General features: G+C 50.8%; 1 protein-coding gene across 1 annotated transcript in view; it reads right to left on the bottom strand.

The window, feature by feature from the left end:
• Positions 1 to 15,353, bottom strand: part of LOC139424204 (dynamin-2-like) — a 56,105-nt gene continuing 40,752 nt past the window's right edge. The window contains exons 18-21 of the mRNA XM_071175883.1: positions 11,902 to 12,066; positions 2,622 to 2,848; positions 1,918 to 2,169; positions 1 to 67 (exon numbers count right to left, since the gene is read on the bottom strand). Of these exons, the coding sequence (XP_071031984.1) occupies positions 1 to 67; positions 1,918 to 2,169; positions 2,622 to 2,848; positions 11,902 to 12,066 (711 nt within the window). The remainder of the gene's footprint in view (positions 68 to 1,917; positions 2,170 to 2,621; positions 2,849 to 11,901; positions 12,067 to 15,353) is intronic.

The following is a 15,353-nucleotide window of genomic DNA, read 5'->3' as shown; positions in this document are numbered from 1 at the left end:
CTAGTCCAGCAGTGAAGGCTCTGAAGGGCGTATGATGGTGGGCCGGCCTGGGGCCGCTGGGGGTCTTCTGTTATAGAGGAGGACAGAAGGAGGGAGAGAGAGGGAGGAAGGGAGGGAGATAAGCAGGGAGGGAGAGAGAGAGAGGGAGGAAGGGAGGGAGAGAAGCAGGGAGGGAGAGGAGGGAGGGAGGGATGGAGAGAAGCAGGGAGGGAGAGAGAGGGAGGAAGGGATGGAGAGAAGCAGGGAGGGAGAGAAGGGAGGGATGGAGGGAGAGGAGGGAGGGGGAGGGAGGGAGGAAGGGATGAGAGAAGCAGGGATGGAGAGAAGGGAGGGATGGAGGGAGAGGAGGGAGGGAGGGGGAGGGAGAGAGAGGGAGGGATGGAGAGAAGCAGGGAGGGAGAGGAGGGAGGGAGGGGTATGGAGAGAGGGAGGGAGGGGGATGGAGAGACAGGGAAGGTGGGATGGAGAGAAGCAGGGAGGGAGAGGAGGGAGGGAGGGGGATGGAGAGAGAGGGAGGGAGGGATGGAGAGAAGCAGGGAGGGAGAGGAGGGAGGGAGGGGGATGGAGAGAGAGGGAGGGAGGGATGGAGAGAAGCAGGGAGGGAGAGGAGGGAGGGAGGGAGGGAGGGGGATGGAGAAAGAGGGAAGGTGGGATGGGGGAAGCAGGGAGGGAGGGAGGGAGGGAGGGAGGGAGGGAGGGAGGGAGGGAGGGAGAAAGAGGGAAGGTGGGATGGGGGAAGCAGGGAGGGAGAGGAGGGAGGGAGGGGGATGGAGAAAGAGGGAAGGTGGGATGGGGGAAGCAGGGAGGGAGAAAGAGGGAAGGTGGGATGGGGGAAGCAGGGAGGGATGGAGGGAAGGTGGAGGGAGGGAGGAGAGAAGAGAAAAACATATGTATCATTCCCACAACCCATGATACACGAAACCCCCCACAACTACCACAACCACTACCACCACTATCATCACCAACATCACTACCACAACCACTACCACCACTAGCATCACCAACATCACTACCACAACCACTACCACCACTATCATCACTTCCACCACAACCACTACCACCACTATCATCACCAACATCACTAACACAACCACTACCACCACTATCATCACTTCCACCACAACCACTACCACCACTATCATCACCAACATCACTACCACAACCACTACCACCACTATCATCACTTCCACCACAACCACTACCACCACTATCATCACCAACATCACTAACACAACCACTACAAGCACTATCATCACTACCACCACAACCACTACCACTACCACCATCACAACCACTACCACCATCACTACCACAACCATCACTACCACCACAACCACCAAACCCCCCACCACAACCACTACCATCACTACCACAACCATCACTACCACTACCACAACTACCATCACTACCACCACAACCACTAACACCCCCTCCACCACAACCACTATCACCACAACCACTACCATCACTACCACAACCATCACTACCACAACCATCACTACCACAACTACCATCACTATCACCACAACCACTATCATCACTACCACCACCACTACTACAACCACCACTACCACAACCACTACTACAACCACCACTACCACAACCACTACTACAACCATCACTACTACAACCACTACTACAACTACTACTACCACTACTACAACCACTACTACAACCACTACCACCACCACAACCACTACCACAACCACTACTACAACCACTACCACAACCACTACTACAACCACTACCACCACCACAACCACTACCACCACCACAACCACCCCTCTGAATGTAACATCATTACTAATAAAAGTGACCTATTGTGACAGAGTAGACCGTTCTAGCAGTTCCAGCCTCCATTCCTCCAGAGGTAAGTGGGGTTGTGCACACTCGCCTGCCCAGGAGCAGAGCTCTTACCTGGGTATGCCGGGGGGCAGGGCTGGGGGTACCCTGGCTGGGCGAGATGGGATCAGGGGGACATTGACGACAGGGTCCGCTGCACTGTAGGTGTTGACTGGTGGGGGTCCGGGTCGAGAGGGGATGAGGGGCGCCCCGAAAGCTGGGTTTTGGGGACTGGAGGGAGGAGGGGCGGCGGTGGGGCCTCTTGCTGCCGGGGGGCGACTAGGAGGGGGGACAGCGGCCGGGGCTGGTCTGGCCTGAGGAGGGGGGCTGGGGGAGGGAAGAGGAGGGAGGGGAGAGAGATAGAGAAGGGCGAGATGGAGAGCGATAGAGAGGGGGGGATAGATAGGAGGGGGGAGAAAGAGGGGGGACACACAGAGAGAGAGAGATAGAGAGGGGGAGAGAGAGGAAGAAAAAGGGGAAATATATTCAGTTTCACATCCAAGTGTACATTAACCTACACGTGAGAGCCTAGTGTGTGTTTGAACATGCGAACTGCATCTGTACATGCGTGTGTGTACAGCTGTGTGTGTGTATATGTGTGTGTGTGTGTACATGCGTGTGTGTACATGTGTGTGTGTACATGTGTGTGTGTGTGTATATGTGTGTGTGTGTGTACATGTGTGTGTGTGTGTACATGTGTGTGTGTGTGTACATGTGTGTGTGTGTACATGTGTGTGTGTGTACATGTGTGTGTGTACATGTGCATCTCTCTCTGTTACCTGGGTTCCTTGGTCCTCCAGGTGTCGTCTACAGGTGGAGGTACAGGAGCTGACACTGTGGTTGTACTGATGTCTCCTATGATCAGCAGGGCTTCTTTCAGAGCATGGTACATCCTCAACATCTCATCTCTCCTCTGAGCCTGGTCAGTTGACTCCTCCATCAGACTGCCCTGGTCCCCACAGGAATACAGGTAGGCCAACAACTCAGAATGGATGAAGTCTTTAGCCTAGAGAAGGAGAAGGAGAGGGGGGAGGGAGAGAGGAGGAGAAAGGAAGAGGGGGAACGAGGGTAGTGAGAGAGAGAGAGAGAGAGAGCGAGCGAGAGAGAGAGAAGGGAGGAGAGAAGAGGGGGAGGGGGAACGAGGGTAGTGAGAGAAAGAGCGAACGGAGGAGAGAAGAGGGGGAATTAGGGTAGTGAGAGAGAGATTGAAGGGAGGAGAGAAGAGGGGGAACGAGGGTAGTGAGAGAGAGATTGAAGGGAGGAGAGAAGAGAGGGAATGAGGGTAGTGAGAGAGAGAAAGAGAGAGAAGAGAGGAGAGAAGAGGGGGAACGAGGGTAGTGAGAGAGAGATTGAAGGGAGGAGAGAAGAGGGGGAACGAGGGTAGTGAGAGAGAGATTGAAGGGAGGAGAGAAGAGGGGGAACGAGGGTAGTGAGAGAGAGAAAGAGAGAAGAGGGGGAATGAGGGTAGTGAGAGAGAGAAAGAGAGAAGAGAGGGAACGAGGGTAGTAGGAGAGAGATTGAAGGGAGGAGAGAAGAGGGGGAACGAGGGTAGTGAGAGAGAGATTGAAGGGAGGAGAGAAGAGGGGGAACGAGGGTAGTGAGAGAGAGATTGAAGGGAGGAGAGAAGAGGGGGAACGAGGGTAGTGAGAGAGAGAAAGAGAGAAGAGGGGGAATGAGGGTAGTGAGAGAGAGAAAGAGAGAAGAGAGGGAACGAGGGTAGTAGGAGAGAGATTGAAGGGAGGAGAGAAGAGGGGGAACGAGGGTAGTGAGAGAGAGATTGAAGGGAGGAGAGAAGAGGGGGAACGAGGGTAGTGAGAGAGAGATTGAAGGGAGGAGTGAAGAGGGGGAGGTCTCTCCTCCCAGGTCTCTCCTCCACCCGTTACGGGGTCTGAGACGCCGAGCCTTCCCAGGTCTCGCCTCCACCCGTTACGGGGTCTGAGAAGCCGAGCCTTCCCAGGTCTCTCCTCCACCCGTTACGGGGTCTGAGACGCCGAGCCTTCCCAGGTCTCTCCTCCACCCGTTACGGGGTCTGAGACGCCGAGCCTTCCCAGGTCTCGCCTCTCAGGTCTCGCCTGAGATGCCGAAGCCTCCCACCATTAACTCTGACAAATTGAAAACTCTGGTCATTGGCAACTCCATTACCCGCAGTATTAGACTTAAAACGAATCATCCAGCGATCATACACTGTTTACCAGGGGGCAGGGCTACCGACGTGAAGGCTACTCTCAAGATGGTGCTGGCTAAGGCTAAAACTGGCGAGTGTAGAGAGTATAGAGATATTGTTATCCACGTCGACACCAACAATGTTAGGATGAAACAGTCAGAGATCACCAAGTGCAGCATATCTTCAGCTGTAAATTAGCTAGAAAGATGTGTCGGCATCGAGTAATTGTCTCTAGCCCCCTCCCAGTTAGTGGGAGTGATGAGCTCTACAGCAGAGTCTCTGGCCCCCTCCCAGTTAGTGGGAGGGATGAGCTCTACAGCAGAGTCTCTGGCCCCCTCCCAGTTAGGGGGAGTGATGAGCTCTACAGCAGAGTCTCTGGCCCCCTCCCAGTTAGGGGGAGTGATGAGCTCTACAGCAGAGTCTCTGGCCCCCTCCCAGTTAGTGGGAGGGATGAGCTCTACAGCAGAGTCTCTGGCCCCCTCCCAGTTAGTGGGAGGGATGAGCTCTACAGCAGAGTCTCTGGCCCCCTCCCAGTTAGTGGGAGGGATGAGCTCTACAGCAGAGTCTCTGGCCCCCTCCCAGTTAGTGGGAGGGATGAGCTCTACAGCAGAGTCTCTCGCTCCCTCCCAGTTAGGGGGAGTGATGAGCTCTACAGCAGAGTCTCTGGCCCCCTCCCAGTTAGGGGGAGTGATGAGCTCTACAGCAGAGTCTCTGGCCCCCTCCCAGTTAGGGGGAGTGATGAGATCTACAGCAGAGTCTCTGGCCCCCTCCCAGTTAGGGGGAGTTATGAGCTCTACTGCAGAGTCTCTGGCCCCCTCCCAGTTAGGGGGAGTGATGAGCTCTACAGCAGAGTCTCAGGCCCCCTCCCAGTTAGGGGGAGTGATGAGCTCTACTGCAGAGTCTCTGGCCCCCTCCCAGTTAGGGGGAGTGATGAGCTCTACAGCAGAGTCTCTGGCCCCCTCCCAGTTAGGGGGAGTGATGAGCTCTACAGCAGAGTCTCTGGCCCCCTCCCAGTTAGGGGGAGTGATGAGCTCTACAGCAGAGTCTCTGGCCCCCTCCCAGTTAGGGGGAGTGATGAGCTCTACAGCAGAGTCTCTGGCCCCCTCCCAGTTAGGGGGAGTGATGAGCTCTACAGCAGAGTCTCTGGCCCCCTCCCAGTTAGGGGGAGTGATGAGCTCTACAGCAGAGTCTCTGGCCCCCTCCCAGTTAGGGGGAGTGATGAGCTCTACAGCAGAGTCTCACAACTCAATCGCTGGTTAAACTGTTTTCTGCCCCCCCCCCCCCCCCCCAAAAGAAAGAATTTGTAGTTAACTGGCCCTCTTTCTGGGACTCACCCACAAACAGGATGAAGCCTGTCCTGCTGAGGAGTGACGGATTCTATCCTAGCTGGTGGGGTGCTCTCATCTTATCTGTCAACATAGAAAGGGCTCTAGCTCCACAATGAGATAGGATGCAACACTAGTGACCATTGTTGATCTTCGAGTCATGAAATCTATGCATCCTACTCAATCACAGTAGGATATACAGTGCCTTGCGAAAGTATTCGGCCCCCTTGAACTTTGCGACCTTTTGCCACATTTCAGGCTTCAAACATAAAGATATAAAACTGTATTTTTTTGTGAAGAATCAACAACAAGTGGGACACAATCATGAAGTGGAACGACATTTATTGGATATTTCAAGTCTCCGTATAAATGCACCTGCACTGTGATAGTCTCAGAGGTCCGTTAAAAGCGCAGAGAGCATCATGAAGAACAAGGAACACACCAGGCAGGTCCGAGATACTGTTGTGAAGAAGCCGGATTTGGATACAAAAAGATTTACCAAGCTTTAAACATCCCAAGGAGCACTGTGCAAGCGATAATATTGAAATGGAAGGAGTATCAGACCACTGCAAATCTACCAAGACCTGGCCGTCCCTCTAAACTTTCAGCTCATACAAGGAGAAGACTGATCAGAGATGCAGCCAAGAGGCCCATGATCACTCTGGATGAACTGCAGAGATCTACAGCTGAGGTGGGAGACTCTGTCCATAGGACAACAATCAGTCGTATATTGCACAAATCTGGCCTTTATGGAAGAGTGGCAAGAAGAAAGCCATTTCTTAAAGATATCCATAAAAAGTGTTGTTTAAAGTTTGCCACAAGCCACCTGGGAGACACACCAAACATGTGGAAGAAGGTGCTCTGGTCAGATGAAACCAAAATTGAACTTTTTGGCAACAATGCAAAACGTTATGTTTGGCGTAAAAGCAACACAGCTCATCACCATGAACACACCATCCCCACTGTCAAACATGGTGGTGGCAGCATCATGGTTTGGGCCTGCTTTTCTTCAGCAGGGACAGGGAAGATGGTTAAAATTGATGGGAAGATGGATGGAGCCAAATACAGGACCATTCTGGAAGAAAACATGATGGAGTCTGCAAAAGACCTGAGACTGGGACGGAGATTTGTCTTCCAGCAAGACAATGATCCAAAACATAAAGCAAAATCTACAATGGAATGGTTCAAAAATAAACATATCCAGGTGTTAGAATGGCCAAGTCAAAGTCCAGACCTGAATCCAATCGAGAATCTGTGGAAAGAACTGAACACTGCTGTTCACAAATGCTCTCCATCCAACCTAACTGAGCTCGAGCTGTTTTGCAAGGAGGAATGGGAAAAATGTCAGTCTCTCGATGTGCAAAACTGATAGAGACATACCCCAAGCGACTTACAGCTGTAATCGCAGCAAAAGGTGGCGCTACAAAGTATTAACTTAAGGGGGCTGAATAATTTTGCAAGCCCAATTTTTCAGTTTTTGATTTGTTAAAAAAGTTTGAAATATCCAATAAATGTTGTTCCACTTCATGATTGTGTCCCACTTGTTGTTGATTCTTCACAAAAAAATACAGTTTTATATCTTTATGTTTGAAGCCTGAAATGTGGCAAAAGGTCGCAAAGTTCAAGGGGGGCGAATACTTTCGCAAGGCACTGTAGCTACTGTTTTCAGGCCTCCTGGGCCGTTTACAGCGTTCCTCACTGAGTTCCCTGAATTCCTATCGGACCTTGTAGTCATGGCAGATAATATTCAAAAACAATTGTGACTTGAATATTGACATGGAGAAGTCCACAGATCCACTCCAAAAGGCTTTCGGGTCCATTGTTGACTCAGTGGGCTTTGTCCAACATGTCTCGGGACCTACGTCCAATCAAACGACCAATCATACCCTGGATCTAGTTTTTGCAGATCTACATGTTTTTCCTCGTAGTCCTGGACTATCGGACCACCATATTATTACGTTTGTGATCGCAAAAAAAAATGTTTTTGCCAGGAATATCAAAAGCCTCGGACAACCCAAAGAGTCCTAGATGCCCTTTCAAAATCTCTCCACCTATCCAAAGACGTCGGAGTGCAAAAATCAGTTGACCACCTAACCGAGGATCTGTACTTAACCTTGATACCCTAGATGCCCTAGAAACTAAAAACGTTTGTCACATGAAACTAGCACCCAGGTATATAAAAAATACCTGAGACCTGAAGCAAGCTTCCAGAAAATTAGAATGAAAATTGGAAGGCTTCCGACTAGCTTGGAAAGACAGTACCATGCAGTATCGAAAAGCCATCACTGTTGCTCGATCAGACTACTTTTCCAGCCAAAACGATCCAACATTTATATTGATACTGAACTAAAAAGCAGCATTCCCTAAGTGAGGATGGCCTTCACTTCAGCAGTGACGAATTCAGGAACTTCTTAGACAAAAATATTATGATCATTAGAAAGCAAACTCCTCTTTGAATATGCATATTTCAGTTGTACTGAGTCTGCACAGAACTGCCAAGATGACCTCGAATTAATGGAGACACTCGTTTTTTTAATCCTGTATCTCTCCACACATTCACACAAATAGTCATGGACTCTATAAACCTTCCAGCTGCCTACTGGACCCTATTACAACTAAACTACTGAAAGAGCTACTTCCTGTGTTTGGCCCTCCTATGTTGAACATATTAAACGTCTCCCTATCCTCCGGATGTGTGTAACCGGTGTGAAATGGCTAGCTATGTAGCGGTGGTGCGCGCTAATAGCGTTTCAATCGGTGACGTCACTTTCTCTGAGACCTTGAAGTAGTGGTTCCCCTTGCTCTGCAAGGGCCGCGGCTTGGGTAACGATGTTTCGTGGGTGTCAGTTGTCTATGTGTGCAGAGGGTCCCGGGCTCGAACCAGCCATTTCACATTGGCCGGTGTGTTTACGGACATATTCAATCAATCCCTATACCAGTCTGCTGTTCCCACATGCTTCAAGAGGGCCACCATTGTTCCTGTTCCCAAGAAAGCTAAGGTAACTGAGCTAAATGACTACCGCCCCGTAGCACTCACATCCGTCATCATGAAGTGCTTTGAGAGACTAGTCAAGGACCATATCACCTCCACCCTACCTGACACCCTAGACCCACTCCAATTTGCTTACCGCCCAAATAGGTCCACAGACGATGCAATCTCAACCACACTGCACACTGCCCTAACCCATCTGGACAAGAGGAATACCTATGTGAGAATGCTGTTCATCGACTACAGCTCGGCATTCAACACCATAGTACCCTCCAAGCTCGTCATCAAGCTCGAGACCCTGGGTCTCGACCCCGCCCTGTGCAACTGGGTACTGGACTTCCTGACGGGCCGCCCCCAGGTGGTGAGGGTAGGCAACAACATCTCCTCCCCGCTGATCCTCAACACTGGGGCCCCACAAGGTTGCGTTCTGAGCCCTCTCCTGTACTCCCTGTTCACCCACGACTGCGTGGCCACGCACGCCTCCAACTCAATCATCAAGTTTGCGGACGACACAACAGTGGTAGGCTTGATTACCAACAACGATGAGACGGCCTACAGGGAGGAGGTGAGGGCCCTCGGAGTGTGGTGTCAGGAAAACAACCTCACACTCAACGTCAACAAAACTAAGGAGATGATTGTGGACTTCAGGAAACAGCAGAGGGAACACCCCCCTATCCACATCGATGGAACAGTAGTGGAGAGGGTAGCAAGTTTTAAGTTCCTCGGCATACACATCACAGACAAACTGAATTGGTCCACTCACACAGACAGCATCGTGAAGAAGGCGCAGCAGCGCCTCTTCAACCTCAGGAGGCTGAAGAAATTCGGCTTGTCACCAAAAGCACTCACAAACTTCTACAGATGCACAATCGAGAGCATCCTGGCGGGCTGTATCACCGCCTGGTATGGCAACTGCACCGCCCTCAACCGTAAGGCTCTCCAGAGGGTAGTGAGGTCTGCACAACGCATCACCGGGGGCAAACTACCTGCCCTCCAGGACACCTACACCACCCGATGTCACAGGAAGGCCATAAAGATCATCAAGGACATCAACCACCCGAGCCACTGCCTGTTCACCCCGCTATCATCCAGAAGGCGAGGTCAGTACAGGTGCATCAAAGCTGGGACCGAGAGACTGAAAAACAGCTTCTATCTCAAGGCCATCAGACTGTTAAACAGCCACCACTAACACTGAGTGGCTGCTGCCAACACACTGACACTGACTCAACTCCAGCCACTTTAATAATGGGAATTGATGGGAAATGATGTAAATATATCACTAGCCACTTTAAACAATGCTACCTTATATAAATGTTACTTACCCTACATTATTCATCTCATACGCATACGTATATACTGTACTCTATATCATCGACGGTATCCTTATGTAATACATGTATCACTAGCCACTTTATACTATACTATGCCACTTTGTTTACATACTCATCTCATTTGTACATACTGTACCCGATACCATCTACTGTATCTTGCCTATGCTGCTCTGTACCATCACTCATTCATATATCCTTATGTACATATTCTTTATCCCCTTACACTGTGTACAAGACAGTAGTTTTGGAATTGTTAGTTAGATTACTTGTTATTACTGCATTGTCGGAACTAGAAGCACAAGCATTTCGCTACACTCGCATTAACATCTGCTAACCATGTGTATGTGACAAATAAAATTTGATTTGATTTGATTTGATTTGACATTGTGTACCAAACTCACTAAAATTGGAAGCAATAAAGCCAAACCTTGACCTGCAAATGTTGTACTTTTGAACTCGGACATAACAGGGCTGCTGGTTCTAGGTCCCAAGAAACAAAGAGATCTGCTGTTTGATCTGACTCTGAATCTCCAGGGTTGTTACAGTCGTCTCAAATAAAACTGTGAAGGACCTCGGCGTTATTCTGGACCCTGATCTCTCTTTTGACAGACAGATCAAAAATTATTCAAGCACAGTTTTTTTTCTATCTTTGTAACATGTCTTTTCAAAACATGATGCAGAAAAGCTCATCCATGATTTTGTCACTTCAAGATTAGACTGCTGCAATGCTCGACTCTCTCTCTCCCCGGATAAATAAACTTCAGCTAGTTCTAAATACGGCTGCTAGAATCTTGACTAGAACCAAAACATGTGATCGTATTACTCCAGTGCTGGCCTCTCTACATTGGCTTCCTGTTATTGGCTGATTTCAAGGTTTTACTGCTAACCTACAAAGCATTACATGGACTTGCTCCTACCTATCTCTCTGATTTGGTCCTGCCGTACCTACACATACGCTACAATCGCTAGATGCAGGCCTCCTTACTGTCCCTAGAATTTGTAAGCAAACAGCTGGAGGCAGGGCTTTTTCAAATAGAGGTACATCTTTATGGAATGGTCTGCGGAGCCATGTGAGAGTCGCAGACTCAGTCTCAACCTCTAAATCTTTCTTTTCAGTAGGTCCAATGATTGAGTGTAGTCTGGCCCAGGGGTGCGAGGGTGAACGACAAGGCACTGGAGTGACGAATCACCCTTGCTGTCTCTGCCTAGCCAGCTCCTTAGTCTCTCTACTAGGATTCTCTGCCAAAGGGGATGAGTCACTGGCTTGCTAGCTCTCCCAAGCCATCCCTAGAAGGGGTGAATCACACTATGCAAGGCTATACTCAACCGGAGTGGGTTGAATCACTGACGTGATCTTCCTGTCTGGTTCTGCGCCCCCTCGGGCTCGTGCGGTGGAGGAGATCTTTGTGGGCGAGACACCACCTTGTCTCAGGGTAGTAAGTTGGTGGTCTATTGATATCCCTCTGGTGGTGTCGGGGCTGTGCCTTGGCAAAGTGGGCGGGGTTATATCCTGCCTGGTTGGCCCTGTCCGGGGGTATAGTCGGACAGGGCCACAGTGTCCCTCGACGACCCCCCCTGTATCAGACTCCAGTATCTATGCTGCAATAGTCTATGTGGCGGGGGGAGTAGGGTCCGTCTGGTATATCTGGTATAATTCTCCTGTTATATCTGGTATAATTCTCCTGTTATATCTGGTATAATTCTCCTGTTATATCTGGTATAATTCTCCTGTTATATCTGGTATAATTCTCCTGTTATATCTGGTATAATTCTCCTGTTATATCTGGTATAATTCTCCTGTTATATCTGGTATAATTCTCCTGTTATATCTGGTATAATTCTCCTGTTATATCTGGTATAATTCTCATGTTATATCTGGTATAATTCTCCTGTTATATCTGGTATAATTATCCTGTTATATCTGGTATAATTCTCCTGTTATATCTGGTATAATTCTCCTGGTATATCTGGTATAATTCTCCTGCTGTTTGGGGTTTTAGGCTGGGTTTCTGTACAGCACTTTGTGACATCATCTGCAGATGTAAAAAGGGCTTTATAAATACCTTTCATAGATTGGTGTGTGTTTAGGTGCTCTGATTGTGTGTGTGTGTGTGTGTGTGTGTGTGTGTGTGTTTAGGTGTTCTGATGTATGTGTGCGTGTTTGCATGTGTGCTCTGATGTGCTCCAGTATATGTATGTGTGTGAGTGAGTGAGTGAGTGAGTGAGTGAGTGAGTGAGGTGTCCACTCACGCTGTTGATCATGAGGTGCATGATGGTCTTGGGCATTAGATCCCTGATGGACTTGTTGACGATGCCGATGTAGGAATCCACTAGATTCCTTATGGTCTCAACCTGCCTCTCCAGCTGGGGATCCATAGAGAAGGATTCTGCTGGTCCTGTGTCCTCACTGTCAACCTGGGGGAGGGAGAGAGAGAGGGAGGGAGGGGGTTGAGGGTGGAGAGAGAGTGAGGGGGGGGGATGCATGAGACACATTGAGAAGGATTCTTCTGGTCCTGTGCTTCACTGTCAACCTGGGGAAAGGAGGAGAGGAGGAGAGTGTACCTGTGTGTGTACATGCTTGCGTGTATATTTATCCATCCGTGTGTGTGCGTGTACGTCCGTGTGTGTTACCCAGTGTAAGGTCTGGAGTGTGACGTTACGATCTCTGCTGGTCGGGTGCTGTGTAGCAACCTAGCAGCCACAAACGTCCTGGTCTGCTCTAGAAAGCCTATGTGAATTACAGTCGCCAGAATGGACAAACCAATTATTTTACAGACGAACGTTTTGGGCATCGAAAATGTGTTTATTGTGATCAAGTTTTGAACCCCATTGTGAATTATTTTAAAGTTTTCTATACATGTAAATGAAGATATCAAGATATGTAATTAAATACTGATCCATTCTGACTACTAGATCTGTAATTAAATACTGATCCATTCTGACTACTAGATATGTAATTAAATACTGATCCATTCTGACTACTAGATCTGTAATTAAAAACTGAACCATTCTGACTACTAGATCTGTAATTAAATACTGGTCCATTCTGACTACTAGATATGTAATTAAATACTGATCCATTCTGACTACTAGATATGTAATTAAATACTGGTCCATTCTGACTACTAGATCTGTAATTAAATACTGAACCATTCTGACTACTAGATCTGTAATTAAATACTGATCCATTCTGACTACTAGATCTGTAATTAAATACTGGTCCATTCTGACTACTAGATCTGTAATTAAATACTGGTCCATTCTGACTACATTTGTTGTCACACAGGACCATGTGCTGAAACAGACCAACCACGGGCCGGCCGGCAGGCTACGAGGACCCTCTCAGGCAGCATGATAACAACTACATCGACCATGATCCTTTGCTAGTTACGGCCACTTTCACCGTGATCCTTAGCGATTATTTTGGTGGCATTCAGCCCCACCCAGCAATATGGAGGCATTCAGCCCCACCCAGCAATATGGAGGCATTCAGCCCCACCCAGCAATATGGATGCATTCAGCCCCACCCAGCAATATGGAGGCATTCAGCCCCGCCCAGCAATATGGAGGCATTCAGCCCCACCCAGCAATATGGATGCATTCAGCCCCACCCAGCAATATGGAGGCATTCAGCCCCACCCAGCAATATGGAGGCATTCAGCCCCCCCAGCAATATGGAGGCATTCAGCCCCACCCAGCACTATGGAGGCATTCAGCCCCACCCAGCAATATGGAGGCATTCAGCCCCACCCAGCAATATGGAGGCATTCAGCCCCACCCAGCACTATGGAGGCATTCAGCCCCACCCAGCAATATGGAGGCATTCAGCCCCACCCAGCAATATGGAGGCATTCAGCCCCACCCCAGCAATATGGAGGTATTCAGCCCCACCCAGCAATATGGAGGCATTCAGCCCCACCCAGCACTATGGAGGCATTCAGCCCCACCCAGCAATATGGAGGCATTCAGACCCACCCAGCAATATGGAGGTATTCAGCCCCCCCCCCAGCAATATGGAGGCATTCAGCCCCACCCAGCACTATGGAGGCATTCAGCCCCACCCAGCAATATGGAGGCATTCAGCCCCACCCAGCAATATGGAGGCATTCAGCCCCACCCAGCAATATGGAGGCATTCAGCCCCCCCCAGCAATATGGAGGCATTCAGCCCCACCCAGCACTATGGAGGCATTCAGCCCCACCCAGCAATATGGAGGCATTCAGCCCCCCCCCCAGCAATATGGAGGCATTCAGCCCCCCCCAGCAATATGGAGGCATTCAGCCCCCCCCCCAGCAATATGGAGGCATTCAGCCCCCCCCAGCAATATGGAGGCATTCAGCCCCCCCCCCAGCAATATGGAGGCATTCAGCCCCCCCCCAGCAATATGGAGGCATTCAGCCCCACCCAGCACTATGGAGGCATTCAGCCCCACCCAGCAATATGGAGGCATTCATCCCCCCCCCCAGCAATATGGAGGCATTCAGCCCCCCCCCCCCCCCCCCCCAGCAATATGGAGGCATTCAGCCCCCCCCAGCAATATGGAGACATTCAGCCCCACCCAGCAATATGGAGGCATTCAGCCCCCCCCCCCCAGCAATATGGAGGCATTCAGCCCCCCCCCCAGCAATATGGAGGCATTCAGCCCCCCCCCCCCCCCCCAGCAATATGGAGGCATTCATCCCCCCCCAGCAATATGGAGGCATTCAGCCCCCCCCCCAGCAATATGATATGGAGGCATTCAGCCCCCCCCCCCAGCAATATGGAGGTATTCACCCCCCCCCAGCAATATGGAGGCATTCAGCCCCCCCCCCCAGCAATATGGAGGCATTCAGCCCCCCCCCCCCAGCAATATGGAGGCATTCAGCCCCCCCCCAGCAATATGGAGGCATTCAGCCCCACCCAGCACTATGGAGGCATTCAGCCCCACCCAGCAATATGGAGGCATTCAGCCCCCCCCCCAGCAATATGGAGGCATTCAGCCCCCCCCCCCCCCCCAGCAATATGGAGGCATTCAGCCCCCCCCCAGCAATATGGAGACATTCAGCCCCACCCAGCAATATGGAGGCATTCAGCCCCCCCCCCCCCCCAGCAATATGGAGGCATTCAGCCCCCCCCCCAGCAATATGGAGGCATTCAGCCCTCCCCCCCCAGCAATATGGAGGCATTCAGCCCCCCCCAGCAATATGGAGGCATTCAGCCCCCCCCCCAGCAATATGATATGGAGGCATTCAGCCCCCCCCCCCAGCAATATGGAGGTATTCACCCCCACCCAGCACTATGGAGGCATTCAGCCCCCCCCCCCCCCCCCAGCAATATGGAGGTATTCAGCCCCACCCAGCAATATGGAGGCATTCAGCCCCCCCAGCAATATGGAGGCATTCAGCCCCACCCAGCAATATGGAGGCATTCAGCCCCCCCCCCAGCAATATGGAGGCATTCAGCCCCCCCCAGCAATATGGAGGCATTCAGCCCCACCCAGCAATATGGAGGCATTCAGCCCCCCCCCCCCCCCAGCAATATGGAGGCATTCAGCCCCACCCAGCAATATGGAGGCATTCAGCCCCCCCCCCCCAGCAATATGGAGACATTCAGCCCCCCAGCAATATGGAGACATTCAGCCCCCCCCCCCCCCCCCCCCCCCCCCCCCAGCAATATGGAGGCATTCAGCCCCACCCAGCAATATGGAGGCATTCAGCCCCACC

Source organism: Oncorhynchus clarkii, chromosome 13 (assembly GCF_045791955.1).
Source record: "Oncorhynchus clarkii lewisi isolate Uvic-CL-2024 chromosome 13, UVic_Ocla_1.0, whole genome shotgun sequence".
Classification (NCBI taxonomy): domain Eukaryota; kingdom Metazoa; phylum Chordata; class Actinopteri; order Salmoniformes; family Salmonidae; genus Oncorhynchus; species Oncorhynchus clarkii.
Note: the sequence above shows the minus strand (reverse complement) of the source record. Positions and strands in the feature narration are given on the sequence as shown.